This window comes from Nomascus leucogenys, chromosome 6 (genome assembly GCF_006542625.1).
Source record: "Nomascus leucogenys isolate Asia chromosome 6, Asia_NLE_v1, whole genome shotgun sequence".
NCBI classification, from domain to species: domain Eukaryota; kingdom Metazoa; phylum Chordata; class Mammalia; order Primates; family Hylobatidae; genus Nomascus; species Nomascus leucogenys.
The window spans coordinates 93698387-93716410 of NC_044386.1; the positions used below are offsets into that span (position 1 = coordinate 93698387).

Genomic DNA, 18024 nt, shown 5'->3' on the forward strand with positions numbered 1-18024 from the left:
GGGGTGGTGAAGCCTGGTCTGGGAGGCTTCTTGCCCCAGGATCTTGGGGATAGCAGGGGGCACACACCCATTTCCCTGGTGGGGAGGCTGAGGGGCAGGAGCAGGAAGATCTAAGGCCCACATCTCAGTGCCAGCCAGTGACTGGTGCCATCCAGGGAGGATGGCCGACTCCACCACGGGCCTCCCTTTCATTTTCCTGGAGGGGTGCTAGACCCTCCAGAGCCCCTCATGAGAGTCTCACAGAGGAGGGAGTAATATTTCTGGAGCCACTCTTATACGCCAGACGCTGCTCGGAGCAGTACACTCACAGCCTCATTTAATCCCCAACAGCGTTATGAGATGGGCACAGTGATGCACTCCATTTTACAGAGGAGAAAACAGGCTCAGAGAGGTTAAGTGACCTGTCCAAAGTCACACAGCTGCTTATTAACAGAGCCCACTATCTTTCCACTTCACCAGTCCCACTCAAATAAGAACTAATAGGAGTATGGGGATTGTCTTGTGCCACTCCCCTGCTTGTCCCTATTGTTCAGAGGAAGTGTCCCCATTAAGAAAAAGTGGAGTGGGCCAGGTGCGGTGGCTCACACCTGTAATCCCAGCATTTTGGGAGGCTGAGGCAGGTGGATCACGAGGTCAGGAGATCAAGAGCATCCTGGCTAACATGGTGAAACCCTGTCTCTACTAAAAAAAAATACAAAAAATTAGCCAGGCCAGGTGGCGGGCGCCTGTAGTCCCAGCTACTCGGGAGGCTGAGGCAGGAGAATGGTGTGAACCCGGGAGGCAGAGCTTGCAGTGAGCCCAGATCGGGCCACAGTACTCAGAGACAGAGCGAGACTCTATCTCAAAAAAAAAAAAAAAAAGAAAAAAAGAAAAAGAGTCAGTGAAACATGAGGCCTGCAAATGAGAAGAGGAAGGGCCCCCCCGCAACACCGACAGAGGCCAGAGGCCCCCCAACCCTGTGCAGAGTGCTGAGCTGGGCACCCAGCAGCAGGGGTGGAGATTTTGAAACAGGTAGGGGTGACTGTCTTGGCTTGTCCAGTCAGGGATTATTATTGTGCCACCATTGAGGCCCCAAAGAACACTGTCAGTCATCCATTCATTCATTAAACAAGTAAACAAATATTTATGAAGTCCCAATGCTGGTCAGCATCTTGCTAGGTCCAGGTGGAGGGCCCTATCATGAAAGGCTTTGGGACCAAGCTTGTCTGGGACAGACAGGCTGAACCCAGTTCAACTGGGGAAAGGCAGGCAGGCCCCTCCATGCCCCATGAGGGGGTCTCCGCAACCCAGGCTGAAGCCAGTTATATCAGACGTTCTGCCTTCGTGACCAGGGCCGTTTCTAGGTGGCGGGCTGGCTTGTTTGGGTTTGTTTTTTCTTTGCTTCCCAGTGAGTTTCTTTCAAAAAACATCCACCCATGTCTCCGCTGAACTAAAGAGAAAGGAATTTATCCAGAGCATCAGGAAAGCAGACAGGGGAAGTCCCCAGGGGCCAGGCGTGGGGCCCGAAGCCACACTGCAGCTGCAGGGAGGAGAGTGAGCCCAGCTTGTGCTGCTGCGGGATGGGGAGGACTCCTGAGGGGACAAGGGGGAATCGGGGAGCAGACAGACTAAGGGGGAGGGGGAGGAGGAGACTCAGGGACAGAGGGTGAGGCTCAGTGGGAGAGAAAGGGGAGACAGGGTATGGGGGTAACCAGGAGGCAGAGAAAGTGGAAAAGAGAGGAGGGAGTTGAGGGGGAGGCAGGAACCAAGGTGTAGCCAAGGGCAGGTGAGGGAGGAGGGATTCTGAGCCTGGGCCAGGGGAGTCAGAAGGCCGGAGCCCTGAAGGGCCCCACAGCCCTCCCTGGCCCTGCTGTCTCCGTACAATTCTATGGCCAAGGAGTGAACCTTGCATGATTTCAGCCACCCCACCCAGACATCCCCCACCCTGGAACAAAGGGGAAATGGCCCCATGGGCCTGCCTGCTTCCAGCTCAGGGCTGGGCTTGGTCACCAGGCAGGCACTTGTTGTAGCAACAGTCTCTGGGGACCCATCCTGGGGAACAGGACTGCTAGCAGTAAAGATGGGGGAGCCAGGGCCCCCATCCCCTCCAGCCCCCAAGGCTGCTCCAGGCCTCGTTGACAGCCACTCTGTAAGTCGCCCCCTTACCCACTGGTTCTGGGAGGATGGGTTGGCTCGCCTAGCAGCAGGTGTGTTGGGGTGTGTTGCCCAGCAACCAGTAGAGGTGTTCCCAGAGCCTCTTAAGTGGGAGGCAGGGTGGAGAGGACTAGGGCTTTGGCCCTTAGATGCCCGTGGTCATAGGAATCTTTTGCAGGGCCCCCAGCTCCAGCCTAGGCCACCTGAGCCCACACAGTAACCCAGAGAGGGAGGACAGAAAGGCTTCTGGGAAAATCCCTTAAAGTGACCATTGCCTCCTGCTAGTCTGGGCCCTACCTCTTGTGTCTTGGAGGTCCAGCCTCGGATCCTAGAAAGTGGCTGAGCCTGGGCTAGCCTGGGAAGGCTTGCTGGTAGTGCATGTGTGGTGCCGAGCTGTGAGGAGGAGTGGGTGTGGCAGACGGGGCATCCAGTGGAAGCAGCAGCTGAGACCGGGGGCTGGGGCCGCCCCAGTAAGTGCTAACCTTTCTGGTTTGGGCCCCAGTTGCCAAAGTATTTCTTCTTCCCCTTTGGCAAGAATCCCAGAGGACAACCCCAACAAGGATCATTCCCCACAGGGTGCAGATGAGCAGGCACTGAGTGGGCAAGGGCCTCGCTTCAGGTCGTTCAACAGCTGTGGGCAGAGGCTGGATCAGAACCCAAGGTTCTGGGTTCCAGCCAGGGCTCTTCCCCCACTCCCTCCCCTGTGGGGCATTCCTGAGGCAGCAAAGCTCTAACCGGGGAGGATTCTGGCAGGAGGTGACCAGTGGGGAAGGGTTCTTTGTGGAAGAGTGAACAGGGCCTGTGAGACCAGGACTGGGGTGTGCCCCTCACCACCTGCTGAATGCCCAGCCCTGTACTTCCCTGGGCTGAGAGCAAGGGCTGGCCCCAATCTGCTGTAAGCAGAGGCTAGACTCTGGCCCAATACCCAAGGAGTAGTGACTGATGGCCTGTTCTGGGATAGCCCGGGGGTCTTCCTGGAGGAGGAGGGCCCAGAATGGAGCCTTGAGGGTCGGGCAGAGTTCCGAAAAGCCTAGGAGGGGAAGTAGGAATGGGAAGCCAGCATCTTCCAGAAAGCCCCGCCCCCACCCCAGCCCAGCCGGTCTCCATTGTCCCGGCCAGGCCCAATTAGCACCTGGCTCCTGCAGGGGCCAATTAGACAGGGACTGAGGTCAGCTGCCGGCCAAGGCCCTGCCACCCTTCCAAGCTTCACCAAGCCAAGCACAAAAGCTTTCTAGGCACCATCTCTGCTGCAACAGGAAGGGAAAGAAAGAACAGAAGAAAGGGAAAATTCACTCCTTTTTGTTTCTTTGCCATAACCTTGGGCTGAACAAAGAAGCAACTGCCTCCCCTCCCTGGGAGGGCAGCTTCTGTGGAGCAGGGAGTCTGTTTTAAACAGCAATTTGCACAGATTTGTTGTGGTTGGGAGGCCCAGATGACATTCGAGGGGAACCAGGAGCAGAGACCTGGAGTGAGCAGAGCCCTGGTTCTAGAAACTCCTGTGACTCCCCACTGCGCTCTGTTCAGAAGCAGAGCTTCCGGGCCTGGCTAATGCAAACAGGTGGGCCTGCTCCAGCTCTCTAGCCAGACAGACCTGTGTACTTTGCTGCCTCCAAAAAGCCCAGCCCACATGGGCCTCCACACCCTCCCTCAGTGTTCCCCACCTCTCAAGTCCCACCCAATCCAGTCAAATCTCACCTGCACCTCAAAGGCCCAGCTCCACCCCTCCCCTGCAGGATCCTCTCCTCAACCCCACCCCTGGCCTTGACTTGCACTCCTAGGGTGTGAGCCATGTCCCACACAAGGCCTCCCTCCCACTGGGAACTCTCTGAGTGTAGGGGTCTCCCCATCCCAAACAGAGCTGAGCTTAGGGGTATAAACAGCAGCTGCCAAGCCCTGCTGGGGAGCAGGTGAAAGGGAGATATATGCCAAACAGAGCCCAGAATGGGGCTTGGGAAGCTGGGGCCACCCTGGGGTGGTGACAGGTGGAGAAGGGGACCCACCAGTGCCATTGCCTCCTCCAGGCTCCCACCCCCAGGGCAATGCCCCATCGCACAGACCACCCTGCCCTCACCTCCCTAACCCTGCCCTCACCTCCCTAACCCTGCCCTCACCTCCCTAACCCTGCCCTCACCTCCCTAACCCTGCCCTCACCTCCCTAACCCTGCCCTCTGTGTCTCAGGAGCGCAGCTTCTCCCACTGGGCTATGGCCTTGCCGCTTCAATAACCGGCCCAGCCAATGAGGCTCTCAGTCCTCCCTCGCCTGCCCTCTGGTGGTGATGAGGTTCCAAAGTGAATGGAGGGAAAGAAAGAAGCTTGTTCTCGTGGCCAGTGGGTTCTATTGTCCTTCAGTGGGTGGGAAGGGAGCTTGGCTTGGTGGGCAGTGGCAAAGAACTGAGAGGCCAGGGACCCAGTGCCATTGGCCCGTGTGTTTCTGGGAGTAAAGGGACTTCTTAGCCATGGTGAGCCCCGACCCCTGGGAAAACACTAGTCCCTTTCAGCAAATTTTCAGGCACAACCTCCATCCTCCCCGACTTGTCCTTGAGACGGCCCCTCAGAACTGGGCTTTGGCTCCTTGGTCTCTGGATCTGGAGGAGGCCAGCATCAATTTGCAAGCTGAATTTTCCATTATATTTTAAAGAAATGTGGTTAATTCACTTTATTTTACTTTATCTTATTTTATTTATTTATTTATTTTTGAAATGGAGTCTTGCTCTGTTGCCCAGGCTGGAGTTCAGTGGCACGATCTCGGCTCACTGCAACCTCTGCCCCACCCCCGCCCACCCCCCAGTTCAAGCAGTTCTCCCACCTCATCCTCCCAAGTAACTGGGATTACAGGCACCCACCATGCCTGGCTAATTTTTGTATTTTTAGTAGAGATGGGGTTTCACCATGTTGGCCAGGCTGGTCTCAAACTCCTGACCTCAGGTGATCTGCCTCCCTTGGCCTCCCAAAGTGCTGAGATTACAGCACTGTGCCCAGCGTACTTTTTGTATTTTTAGTAGAGAGGGGGGGTTTCACTATGTTGGCCAGGCTGGTCTCGAACTCCTGACCTTGAGTGATCCGCCCCCCTCGGCTCCCAAAGTGCTGGGATTAAAGGCGTGAACCACCACTGCACGGGGCCAAGAAATATGGTTAATTCCCTTTAAAAGTATTGGGAAATTTAGATTAGCCAAGAGAGGGCTCTCTGACATTCAAAGGACACCTACAGGAGTTCTGTTTGGCAAATCTGGCAGGAGCAGGGTCTGGGTCAAAGGATTTACCTGAGTAAGTCAGGGAGGCAGGGAGGCCCTTCCCTGCCATCAGGGTCTTCAGGAGCTGAAGGGGGACCATGTGGGTGGCCCTTGGCAGATGAGGAGTGCCAGGCTGGTGTGGGCGAGAAATGGCTTCTGGGCAGAGGTAGGGAAGGCTTTGAAGATAGGGGCCCAGAAGGCTGGGCCCATGGGTGGAGTGGCCAGGGCTAAATTCTGAAAGGGGGTCTAGCTGTGCTGGGAGAGGTGGATATTCAAAGTTGGAAATTTACCATGAGGGCCAGTGGGAGCCATTGGAGGGGTCCGGAGGCCAGAGAGGATGTTCCAGTTACCTACTGCAATAACAAACTACCCCAAAATGTTATCATTTAAAACGATATTTTTTTCTTTTATTATCACATCTCATAGCTTTATGGGTCAGGAACTCGGCCACGGCACAGCAGGTCTGAGTCCTCAGCTGGGACGACCTACGGGCAGGGGCGGGAGCAGCCAGGGCTGGGTGGGCCTCACTCTCTCCTATATCCTTAGTTTGGGCTTCCTCACAGTCTCAGGGCAGCAAGAAATTAGCAGCTAGCAGGGAAGAATTGGGGTTACTGCAAGATGGGTCTCATCCCAAGCCCCTGTCCTCACCACTCAGCCCCAACATCTTCCCTGGAACTAACCCAGGATAGAGGCCCCAGGTTCAAGATTTACTGAGTGACTTCAGGCAAATCTCTGCACCTCTCTGGTCCCAATATCAGAACTTCTGAGATGGGGGTTCCAGGGCTAGAGGTCTTGGAAGGCTGGCTGGACTGCCTGGAGGAAGGACATGTGCTTCTGGAACTGGGGAGAGAGACAGCCCCACACACACCTTCCCCCCAGTAGGAGCTGCGGGCCACTTAGGTTGGCCTCATCCCACCACAGGCTGAAGCTGGGTGTCTGTGGGAGGCGGCTGCCCTCTGCCGGCTGCCCTCTGCCGGCTGCAAAGGCAAACCGCATACAAACGGCCTGGGCCTGCCAGCTATGGATCGTGGGGGTCCGGGGAACCCTGAGATTGGGTGGCTGCCCAGGGAAGGGGACAAAGGAGAGGGTGTGTGCCTGGTCCAGCAAACCCACCTTCTGCACCCACTTCAACACTAGCCAGACTGCCAGCCACACTGCCTCAGACCCAGCAACCTGTCTCAGGCCTCCTTCCCTGGGAGAGTGAAGCCCCTCCCCACTCCTGCCCCTGCTCCAGCCCATACCTCCCCTATGCATCCCTCCCTCTTACCTTCTAATTCTCCAGGAAATCCTCTCTCTCCACCGCTATGCCTCTCCGTGACCCTGTGTTCCTAGCTACCTTTGACCCTTCTCAACCTCACTGTCCCCTCAGACCTTACCCACAGCACCCAGCATTCAGAGCACTGGCCAAGGTCACCTCCTCCAGGCCACACCAAGAGGCTCCCTCTGCAGATCTGGAAACTGTTGAGCCTTCTCTCCTTTTTCCAAAACTCTTTTAAATTGTGAAATGTAACCCATTTCACAATTTAAGAAAAATTGCATTGAACATATAGAACATAATTATTATAAATTATTATATAGCAAATGTCCATGAAACCACCACCCAGGTCAGGAAACAACATCATCAGCATCCTCACACCCCTCATGCCCCTCCCAGCCACACCCCTCCTCTCCTGGATGTAATCACTCTCACTCTGCCAGCTTTCTGTCCTTGCTTTGCTTCTTTAGTTTTTTATTTTTTATTTATTTTTTTATTTTTGGGACACAGTCTTGCTCTATCGCCCAGGCTGGAGTGCAGTGGCATAATCTCGGCTCACTGCAACCTCCGCCTCCTGGGTTCAAGTGATTCTCAGGCCTCGGCCTGCCAAGTAGCTGGGATTACAGGCACCCGCCACCACGCCCAGCTAATTTTTGGGTTTTTGTGTAGAAACGGGGTTTCACCATGTTAGTCAGGCTGGTCTCAAACTTCTGACCTCAAGTGACCTGCCCGCCTCAGCCTCCCAAAGTGCTGGGATTAAAGGGTTAAGCTGCCCAGTGGTTCATGCGTGTAATCCCAGCACTTTGGGAGGCCAAGGTGGGCAGATCATGAGGTCAGGTGTTCAAGACTAGCCTGACCAACATGGTCAAACCCCATCTCTACTAAAAATACAAAAAAAATTAGCCCGGGGTAGTGGCAGGTGCCTGTAATCCCAGCTACTCAGGAGGCTGAGGCAGGAGAATTGCCTGAACCCGGGAGGCGGTTACAGTGAGCCAAGATCACACCACTGCACTCCAGCCTAGGCAATAGAGAGAGACTCCATCTCAAGAAAAAAAAAAAAAAAAGTGTGAGCCACTGTGCCTGACCTGCTTTGCTTCTTTATACTGTCACTACCTGAGCATGCCTCTCGAATCACTCTGGCCTAATTTTTCTATTTTTACCTTCATGGAGAGGGCACCATGACATACACATTGCTTTGCACACGGCTCTTTTGCTCACCTTGATGTATGTGAGGTTCACCCACATCATGGTTTCTTCTCATTGCTCTGAAGTATCCCGCTGTATGGATCTCCACCTGCCCCTATCTCTGCCCCATAATTCCTCACTTGCCTGCCAGTTCTTTAATGTTTTTATGAAGGTGAGTTTTGCTTTGTGTCCCATTCAGACCATCTCTATTGGCGGGTTCATCATCATCCAAGCCGCAAGACTCAAGCAGAAGGTGGTCACCCTCCTTTTGAAGCCCTCTTGCCAGCCTGCTCTCGCCGCTTTTCCTTCTACCTCTCTGGCAATTGCCCTAGTCCTGAGAGCTCCTCTCCTACCACCCCATGTCTTTGAACCCCCTCCTCACTCCACGCTTCCTAGATGCTGAAAATCTGCTCCCTTCCCAAGGCTCCAATGGAAGCAGGGCTGTCCTGCCACCTGTCTCTCACCAGGATTCACTCCAGGCTTGATCACCATCAGCCACTGCTGGCCTCCTGCACCTGAAGCCCTGCAGGTACCTCACCCCTAACATGCTCCTCCCCCAACCCAGCTCCCCCTCCTTCCCACTCCAGACCTGCACCTCCTCCACCCAAAGACCTCAGCTCCTCCTCTCCTCGTCCCCCACCTCCTCCTTCTCCCCCTTCCTCCTTCCCACTCCAGGTGTACACCTCTACCAAAAGGCCCCAGACTCCTCCCACTCCTCCCACTCCTCCCCCTCCTCCCCCACCTCCTCCTCCTCCACACTGCAGGCATGCACCTCCTCCACCCAAAGACCCTAGCACCCCCCCAACCCCACCCCGTCCCGCCATCCCCAACCCTCCTCTTCGTTGTTCACTTCACTCTGTCATGCTGAGTCCTCCTTGGTCTGCCTCCACCCAGCAAGGGTCCCTGGCTCCCTGCTCTGGGCCTCCATTCATTTCTTTGTCCATCTTGAGTGGCCTGAGGGGTCTTGCCACCCCCCTCCAGTTTAGGCCCTTCAGTGGCCTGCAGGATGGAATCCAAGCTCCTGAGATTAGCCACACCCCTACTCACTTCCCAACCCGCCCTCTGCCCTCCAGGAAGTCACCGGGCTTTGTTCCTGATCGTACACTCTCTCTCCTCCCTGCCTTTGCCACAGTGTCTCCTCTGCCCAAGAGCCCTCTCCCCTACCCCAGGTAACACCTGCTCACTCTCCTAGAGCCGGCTTGGTTATCACCACCTCCAGGAAGGCTTCCTAGACCTGGGGCTAGAAAAAGATCCTCCTGTAAGCTCCCCTGTGTCACAGATGTCACTGCCATGTCCTTGGTGTAGATGGGAGAACATTGCAAGCAGGGATGGTCTGGGCAGGTCTGGGCTGGTCTGGGCTCCATGGCCCCAGTGTGGACATGGCCTTCAGCAACTGCTGGTGACTGTGCTGCTTCCAGTGTAGCCTTTACACTGAGTATCTGTGACCTTGGGAACACTACTTCCAATCTTAGCTTCCCCATTTTACAATGAGTTTGTAAGGACCCTAAGTAGCCACAGGCGTCATTGGATGCAGTTCCTCAGATTCTGCCAGAAGCACTTCTATTTTGGGGGTGGGGGTGGGTAAGGGTTAAGCATTACCCTCTTTAGGCCTCCTGCACCCAAGGCCCTGCAGGTACCTTACCCCCAACACACCTTCCCTAACCCAGCTCCTCCTTCTCCCCACTCCCGGCATAAAAACAAACAGAATCGGCCGGGCGCGGTGGCTCACGCTTGTAATCCCAGCACTTTGGGAGGCCAAGGCGGACGGATCACGAGGTCAGGAGATCGAGACCACGGTGAAACCCCGTCTCTACTAACAATACAAAAAACTAGCCGGGCGTGGTGGTGGGTGCCTGTAGTCCCAGCTACTCGGAGAGGCTGAGGCAGGAGAATGGCGCGAACCCGGGAGGCGGAGCTTGCAGTGAGCCGAGATCGCGCCACTGCACGCCAGCCTGGGTGACAGAGCGAGACTCCGTCTCAAAAAAAAAAAAAAAAAAAAAAAAACAACAGAATCACCACTCCTCCTCCTTCGTGGAAACTGGTCCTCAGTTTCTATAAAATGGAAGTAGTCACATCATTATATCTTCTGTGCCCACTGCCCAGGGTTATAATAAGAACTATTAATAGTGCAGGGGCAGGCGGAGTGGCTCATGCCTATAATCCCAGCACTTTCGGAGGCCAAGGTAGGAGGATCACTTGAGGCCAGGAGTTTAAGATCAGCCTGGGCAACATAGCAAGGCCCCATCTTTACTAAAAATTTAAAAATTAGCCAGGCATGGTGGCACACACCTGTAGTCCCAGCCACTTGGGAGGCTGAGTCAGGAGGACCACTTGAGCCCAGAAGTTCAAGGTTGCAGTGAGCTATGATCATGCCACTGCACTCTAGCCTGGGTGACAGAGTGAGACTCCATCTTGGAAAACAAGAAAGCACTCAGAAGGTGGTAGAGGAAAGGGAGATGCTGTTGCCAGGCACCCTGGGTGCCAGAGCCTGGGCTGGCACTGTTCATTCCCCCTCTCTCTCCACAGCAACCCCCCTTGAGGTGGGGTGATTTTCCCATTCCACGGATGAGGACGCTGAGGCTCAGAGAACAGCCGCCCTTCCAGAGCCAAAGCGAAGGTGTCAGTGCAGCAAAGGCCACCAGCGCTCAGTGGCAGTGGGGCAATTCAAACCCAGGGACACCTGACATTTCTCACCTGGGCAGGATCCGAGAGCTGGGTCTTGGTTGGGGAAAGCGCAGTGTCAGTGGGCGAGGAGAATGCAGTGGGCACTAGGGTTAGGCACAATGGCTTTGGAGTCGGTCCTTCTAGAGGAGGCTCAGCCTAGAGACAAGACGAGGAAGTGGCTGGTGCCTGACCCTCCCCCAGTGGGGAGAGGGCTCGAGGGGAGGGATTGGAGCAGGGGAGGCAGCAGGACCACAACAGGAATCTGGGCCATGGTGTCCTTCCTGTTCTCAAGGCTGGGCTGTGACGCAGAGCATGGCCCTGGGGGCTGGGGAGGCCCAGCTCCAGGCTGTGGGGAGCGGTCAGGGCCGCTCATCTGCAGGCAGTGTCCTCCCAGACCAGCTGTGCTGCTCAAGGTCCCTGCTGTGCAGGTGGGGGAAGCCGAGGAGGGAAAGCAGGTCCTTCAGGTTCCCACAGATGTAGAGGGAAGAGAGGATAGACTGAGGGGTAAGCCAGGGTGGAGATCCCTCTCCATGCCCTGGGGGAGTCCCTCTCTCTCCAAGAGCAGCCAGGCTCAATGAGGGAAGGGGATAGGCACCTGTGGAGGCCTACAGGACTAGTCTCCGAGGAGTGGAGTCCATCAGGGACTGTCTGACTGAGAGAGGGATGCGGCCTCACCAGAAGCCATGCTCTCCCTCCATCTCCTTCCTCGCTCTGGGCCCCAGCTTTCTTTGTCTGTCAAAGCAGGGTGTTAATAACAGAGCTCTGGGCAAGGTGCGGTGGCTCATGCCTGTAATCCCAGCACTTTGGGAGGCTGAGGCAGGCAGATTACCTGAGGTCAGGAGTTTGAGACTAGCCTGGCCAACATGGTGAAACCCCATCTCTACTAAAAAGACAAAAATTAGCTGGGCGTGGTGGTGCACGCCTGTAGTCCCAGCTACTTCGGAGGCTGAGGCCAGAGAATGGCTTGAACCTGGGAGGCAGAGGTTGCAGTGAGCCAAGATTGTGCCACTGTGCTCCAGCCTGGGTGATGGAGTGAGACTCCGTCACAAAACAAAAATAGAAATAACAGAGCTCTGCTCATGCCTCAAAACAGCTGAGTTGGAGAATAGGAGGGTCTTAGAAACGATGACCCTCTGAATGAGAAGAGGGGGTGATCAGACGCATGGTGTGGGCTGAGGAGCTGGCAGCCCCTTCCCCCAGGACTCACTCCATGAGCATGCACACAACCCAGTTATGGACAGGATCATATTAATTTGCCACATGCACTTTCCTTTCACAATAGAGCGTGGCCATCTCTGTTTGTCAGTAATAATAAAATCTAGGTCATCCTTTGTGACCACAGCCTGTGGTCCAGAGATTGAGCATGCCCTCATATAAGACCACAAGCTGTGCTGCAGTGAGCATCCCTGCACGCATTTTCCTGGATGTGTGTGTGCATGTTTCCCTGGAAGCCAAGAAAACCCATTTGGATGCTGCTGTAATTGTCCAGGGCAGACATGCTAAGAGCTTGAACCAGGCTGGGCAAAGAAAGAAGGGGCCAAATTTCCTTTGCCAAAATATCATGTGCTTCCTTTGGTCAGTCCCCCATCAGTAACGGGCTGCCATAAATTGAAGATTTAGAGCACAGCAAAGGAGGGGCCTGGGAGCTCTGGGGGCAGCAAGGAGGAAGAGGAAGGGGTCTGACCTGTTGATTAAAGCAGTGATTAGAATAGAAATGGGTGTGGAGGAGAACAGCGACCTCCAAATTATACCTGCCTGGGCAGGTGCTTCACGCATCAACTCTGAGCCTCACAGCAACACCAGGCATCTCTGTGTGAGGACTCTGAGGCTCAGAAAGGTGAAGGGGCCTGGCTAAACTCACACTGCATGTGATTGGCCAAGCTGGCCTGCTGATCTGGGCCTGACTGCAAAGCCCTGTGTGTGTGTGGTCTCTAGACAGAGTCTCTCCATTAACAATGCTGTCCGAGGACACCAGATGGGCAGATCTGGAGGAGCCAAGACCTGGAACTCAACAGGGGCAAGTGCTGGGGAGATGGACCTGGCACTGGTGCAATTAAAGGGAGCCCAGCCAGAAGGCTAGACAGTGGCAGGTGGCAAGTGGTGTCTGGTGGGCCCCTGCTGCCAGGAGACCCCTGCTCTCGAAGCCATGGCCTGCCATGCAGCAGGTGGGAGGCAGTGGCTGAGAAGGCAGGTCATATCCGCAGTCAGCATGAGGCCCAGGTGGGAGCTGGGGGCCGAGCTCTCTCGGCTTCCTGGAGGTGTGAGTCCCCACCCGTATGTACACAGCCTCCCACAGCTTCAGGAAGCCCACAGCCACCAAGGCTTAGCAAATTCAGGAGCAAACTCACTTCCCCATGCCCATTTCCTCCCCCATCCCAGCTCCCACCTGCTGTTCCTCCATCCAGACCTCTCTGGCTTCACATCGAGGTTGCAGTGAGATATGATGGTGCCACTGCACGATCCTTTTCTATTTTGTGCTGTTCAGATTTAAGAAACTCCCTTTATGAAACTTTATAAATAACAATAGGGAATTTCTGCTTATAAAACAAATGCATATAAATATAGCCTATTAATTTTCCTAAATATATATATATACAGGCATGAATTTTTCTCTCAATTGGGGATTGCACTGATCATTCCTTTTTGCAGCCTGCTTTTATCACTTCTCAGCGTATTGTGAAGTGTCCATGTATGGAGGCCTCATGGCAGAATTGCACGGCTCTTCAGAACACAGGCTCAAATCCCTGCAGGCCTGGATTTCAGACCCTGGCTCTATCACTCATCAGTCTTGTAACTGAGCAAGTTACTCACCTTCCTGGGCCTTGGTTTCCACATTGGTAGAACGGGGATAATAGTACCTATCCATGCAGGTGTGATGAGAGGACTGAGGGAGGGCACATAAAAAGCTTAGAAGAAGGCCTGGAACACAGTGAATGCTCAATGAGCATCAGACATTAGGATTGCTGTTGTTCCTGACCTCATGGCTGACTCCAGCCCCCCAGCCCCCACCTCATACCCCACATCCTGTAGCTAGATCCCAGCCTCCACCAAGTTCTAACCTGGGTCTCCCAGGGTGACCTTGGGTCGTCTGACTACTGAGCTGTTTGGAGGGCTGATGCCCAGTCACCTTCCAAGTGGCATCCAGTGGGATTTCTGAGAGGTTCTTCCCTGGGTTCTCAGTGACGAGAGGAATGAGAGGAATTAGAAGAGGGGGAAGGAGGAGAGAAAAGGTGAAGAAATAGCTATGATTGAGCCAGACCCTACAAACCTGGCCCTGGATCTTCTCAAGTCTCCATTGCCCATAGGCCTCCTCCCCTGTGTCCACACCTGGGGTTTCTCCCTGAGTTGGTATCACAGGACGTGATGTGGCCCCGGGGAGAGAGGGCAGTGTGGCTGCCCTCACATGGCCAGGATGGGTGAGGATCAAGTCATAACCACCCCTCCAGGGAGTTTCTAAGACTTAGGGCCATGGCTTGGGGCTCCTGGTGCTCACTGGCCTTGTGGGGGACCCACTGACTTTCAAGTGTAGATGTGGATGTGGGACCAGGGTTGCTATGGGGCAGTGGGCTCAGCTCTGGGCTCTGGGATCCACAGGAGATGAACAACTACCGGCGGGCCATGCAGAAGATGGCAGAGGACATCCTCTCTCTGCGGAGACAGGCCAGCATCCTGGAAGGAGAGAACCTCATACTGAGGAGCTGCCTGGCCCAGCAGGAGGAGGAAGAGGGGCAGGGCAAAGCCAGTGAGGCCCAGAACGAGGGTGAGGATGTGCAGGCCACCAAGGGCACCTGGGCTTCTGCCTGGGCCCAGGCTCCAGGTTGTGCAACAGGGTGGCTGGGAGCTTCTCCCAGATGTGCATGCTGCTGGACTCTGGCAAATAGGAGCCCCTCGCCCACAGACACTCACACAGTCCCTGCCCAGCTGGGTCCTCTCAAGGATGGGTAACAGAGAATCCAGTCCCGTCCCAAGCCCTGGGGCCAAGGGATATGTGCCTTCCTGCTACTGACCATGTTGATTTGAACTGGGAGAGGCTTCCTCCCTGAGCCGGCTCCCCAACCCACCTAACAGTGTCCATGAAGCAGAAACTGCTACTGAGTGAGCTGGATATGAAGAAACTGAGGGACAGGGTGCAACATTTGCAGAATGAGCTGATTCGAGTGAGCTGGGGCTTGTGGGGGCAGAGGGGAGGGAACTATGGTGGGGAGCATCAGGGTGAGAAGAGTCTGGGAGGAGAAGGGAGAACAGGCACAGAGGGAATGGAAGCATGGAAGAAAGGGGGACCAGCCCAGTGGAGGACTCAGCAGAGGGGCCGAGGCAGGCCCTCAGGGCCAAGGTGGACTCCCAGGCACCCATTCTCTCCCCTTCCCTCCTCCCCCATCTCACAGAAGAATGATCGAGAGAAGGAGCTGCTCCTTCTATATCAGGCCCAGCAGCCACAGGCTGCTCTGCTGAAGCAGTACCAGGGCAAGCTGCAGAAGATGAAGGCACTGGAGGAGACCGTGCGGCACCAGGAGAAGGCAGGTGGCAGACGGGCTGCCCCTGAGGCCCACTGATGATGGCACAGTAGGGAGCCCCTGGGCCAGCCCAGCCTCTGCTCTGCTCTCCAGGTGATCGAGAAGATGGAGCGGGTGCTGGAAGACAGGCTGCAGGACAGGAGCAAGCCCCCTCCTCCGAACAGGCAGCAGGGAAAGCCCTACATGGGTGGGTCGACACTCTGATGTGATCAGCTCCCCAGCTTCTGCCCCACCCCTGGAGGCCCTGCCTTCCTGGAGCCTCTCAGCTTCAGGAGAACCTGCGAAGAGGTCCCCTGCATTCAGTTATGTCTGTGGGCCTGGGAGACCCAGGATTGCCCTGCTCCCCTCCTCATTCAGGCACCTCATCCAGAGATCCCCTGAGCTCCCTCCTTCCCTGGAAGCCCCTCAGAACACAATCGGGATGCAGTGTGAGCCAGGCTAGAAAGAGGCTGGACCTCCAGAGAAGGGCCTTGCAGACTAGCACAGCAGAGACGGCCTTCCCCAAAAGAAGGGCCACCTGGGGCAACACTTCCCAGCTCCTAACCCCAGGATCCGTCGAATTATTTCCCCATACCGCCAAAGATTCTGCCTCTGCAAAGCAAACAAACAAAAATACTTTGATTAAATCAATGATTTGGGGCCAGGTGCAATGGTTCATGCCTATAATCCCAGCACTTTGGGAGGCCGAGGCGGGCAGATCACTTGAGGTCAGGAGTTCAAGACCAGCGTGGCCAACATGGTGAAACCCCATCTCTACTAAAAATGCAAAAATTAGCTGGGCATGGTGGCGGGCAGCTATAATCCCAGCTACTTGGGAGGCTGAGGCAGGAGAATCACTTGAGCCCAGGAGGCAGAGGTTGCAGTGAGCCAAGATTGTGCCACTGTACTCTGGCCTGGGTGGCAGAGGGAGACTCCGTCTCAAAATAAATAAATAAATAAATGATTTGGAGGTTTTCTTCCCCATTGATATTAACCAAAAGCCACCTAAAACTGCCAGTCAGCCTCTGATAAGCAGAAAGGACCAGGTAACACCATATCAGGCCAGCCCAAAGCAAGGGATTTCCCTGAGCCTGCCTGTGCAACCTCACCCAGGACCCCTGTGTGCCCAGCTCTGTGTGCCCAGCTCTGTGCTTAGCCTTCACCGCTGAGGGTCTCAGGGACAGGAGGGTGTTTCTAGGGGACTTTAGAAAGCAAGGAAAGCTGGGCTGGCCTTTCAGGAAGCCTGAGGTCATCCAGGAGTCTGGATGAGACTTAGAAGGCAACCTAGGGAGGGGAAACAGCCAGATCAAAGGCCCAGGGAGTGAGAAGAATTCCAGGATCAGAGAAGGGAGGAAGAGAGAGGTGAGGAGCTGAAATACACTGAAGACAAATGAGGATTTAGAGAGAACGTTGGGGTCAGGTTCTAAAGAGCCTAGAAGGACAGCCTGTGTGCACCTGATCCCACTGGCAGTAGGGAGCCATTGAAGGCTTGGGAGTAGAGGGGAGGGGTGGCAGATTGAAGCAAAATGCTGGAGCAGATCAGGACAGGGACATGGGAAGCAGGAGAGCCCATCTCACCAACATCTGTGGCCGTGTCTCTAGGCTTCCCTGTGCTCTCAGCCTCTGGCCTTCCCTTGGGTTCTATGGGAGAGAACCTGCCGGTTGAAATTTACTCGGTGCTGCTGGCAGAAAACGCGAAGCTGCGGATGGAGCTAGATAAGAACCGCCACCAGCCGGCCCCCATCATTCTGCAGCAACGGGCCCTGCCGGTAAGAGGCCCTTGACCTGGGCTTGCCTGTGCCGGTCACTGGGTGCCCAGAAATCACCCATGGTGCAACCCAAGTTGAAGATCAAGACCAAGAGCTAGGCTTCCCAGGGTCTCCAGTCTGCCTGGAGGCTCCTGGAATCAGTTCTCAGGCCTTGGTTTTTTTCTCCTGTGGAATGTGTGTCCCCGAACACTTCACCTTTAACCTCATCTAGCATCCCAGGAGAAAGCAAGCCCCTTGTTGACCCTTGGCCCCTGAACCCTGACCCCTTTTTCACCTGGCTGGCCTCCACCTGGACCCTACACAGGCCTCTCAAAACACCCTTCTGGAGCATTCCCTGGTCTTGGTGCAGCCTTAGAGAGCCCTTTTCCATCCCAGGTGGACCCCAGGGAGTTGGGAGCAGGAAGAGACTTGACAGAGAGGCTGCGAGAGACGCATGGCCCAGGCCACTCAGAGTGCACAGGGACCGTGCCCGCACAGGTGGGTGGCCCAGGGCCTAGAAATGCCCAGGCCCTGCTCCACCTCTGAAGCTGCTTCGGGGCCCCTTGCTTTACATAAACCCCAAAGCAGAACATTTGGAATCAGAGAAGATCGGGCAGGGCAGGGGCACAGGAGAGTTTTCTCTCCATCCCAGGACTCGCCCGAGGTGAGTTCTGCTGAAAGCACACCTGACTCGTGGACATCCAGGTAAAGTGTGAGGGATGAGGTCAACCACCTCACAGGTTCTTCACTTCACTGAAAGACTCCCAGTGCATTCATTATAGGGGGCTCCCTAATATATTTTACATTAAAAAAAATGTTGTGTCAAAACTTCATATTCTCAAAATCTGTGTGGGAAACAGCTGTGAAAAAGGCACATGCCAGATCCTGTTCTGAACTTCTAGAAGAGGGTTCGGCCCAGGTCTGAAGCTCTGCCTCAGGAGCTCAGTCTGAACTCAGGCCTGACTGGTTTCTTCCTCAATACCTTACGGTTTCCCAAGCTCACACTGCCACAGCCCCCAGCTGGGGCCAAATGTGAGTTTGTGCTTTGCCTACAGGATCTCCTCTCTGGTACTTCAGACAAGTTCAACCTCCTGGCCAAGCTGGAACACGCTCAGAGCCGGATCATGTCCCTGGAAAGCCAGGTGGGTGAGATGCAGGAGTTGATGAGGCTGGACCAGGCTCACCACACAGCCTATAACCAGGGCTCAGTGTGTGAGCAGGGTCTAGGCTCAATCTATGACCAGGATCAGGGCTTAGTGTGTGGCCAGGGTCAGGGCTCAGTGTACAACCAGGGTCAGGGCTCAGTGTGCGACCAG

General features: G+C 55.2%; 1 protein-coding gene across 1 annotated transcript in view; it reads left to right on the forward strand.

Moving 5' to 3' along the window:
* Positions 1–18024, forward strand: part of CCDC33 (coiled-coil domain containing 33) — a 100601-nt gene that overhangs the window by 80723 nt on the left and 1854 nt on the right. Inside the window, 6 exon segments of the mRNA XM_030814745.1 lie at positions 14062–14227; positions 14536–14624; positions 14853–14984; positions 15075–15168; positions 16563–16729; positions 17764–17850. Coding sequence (XP_030670605.1) covers positions 14062–14227; positions 14536–14624; positions 14853–14984; positions 15075–15168; positions 16563–16729; positions 17764–17850 — 735 coding nt within the window.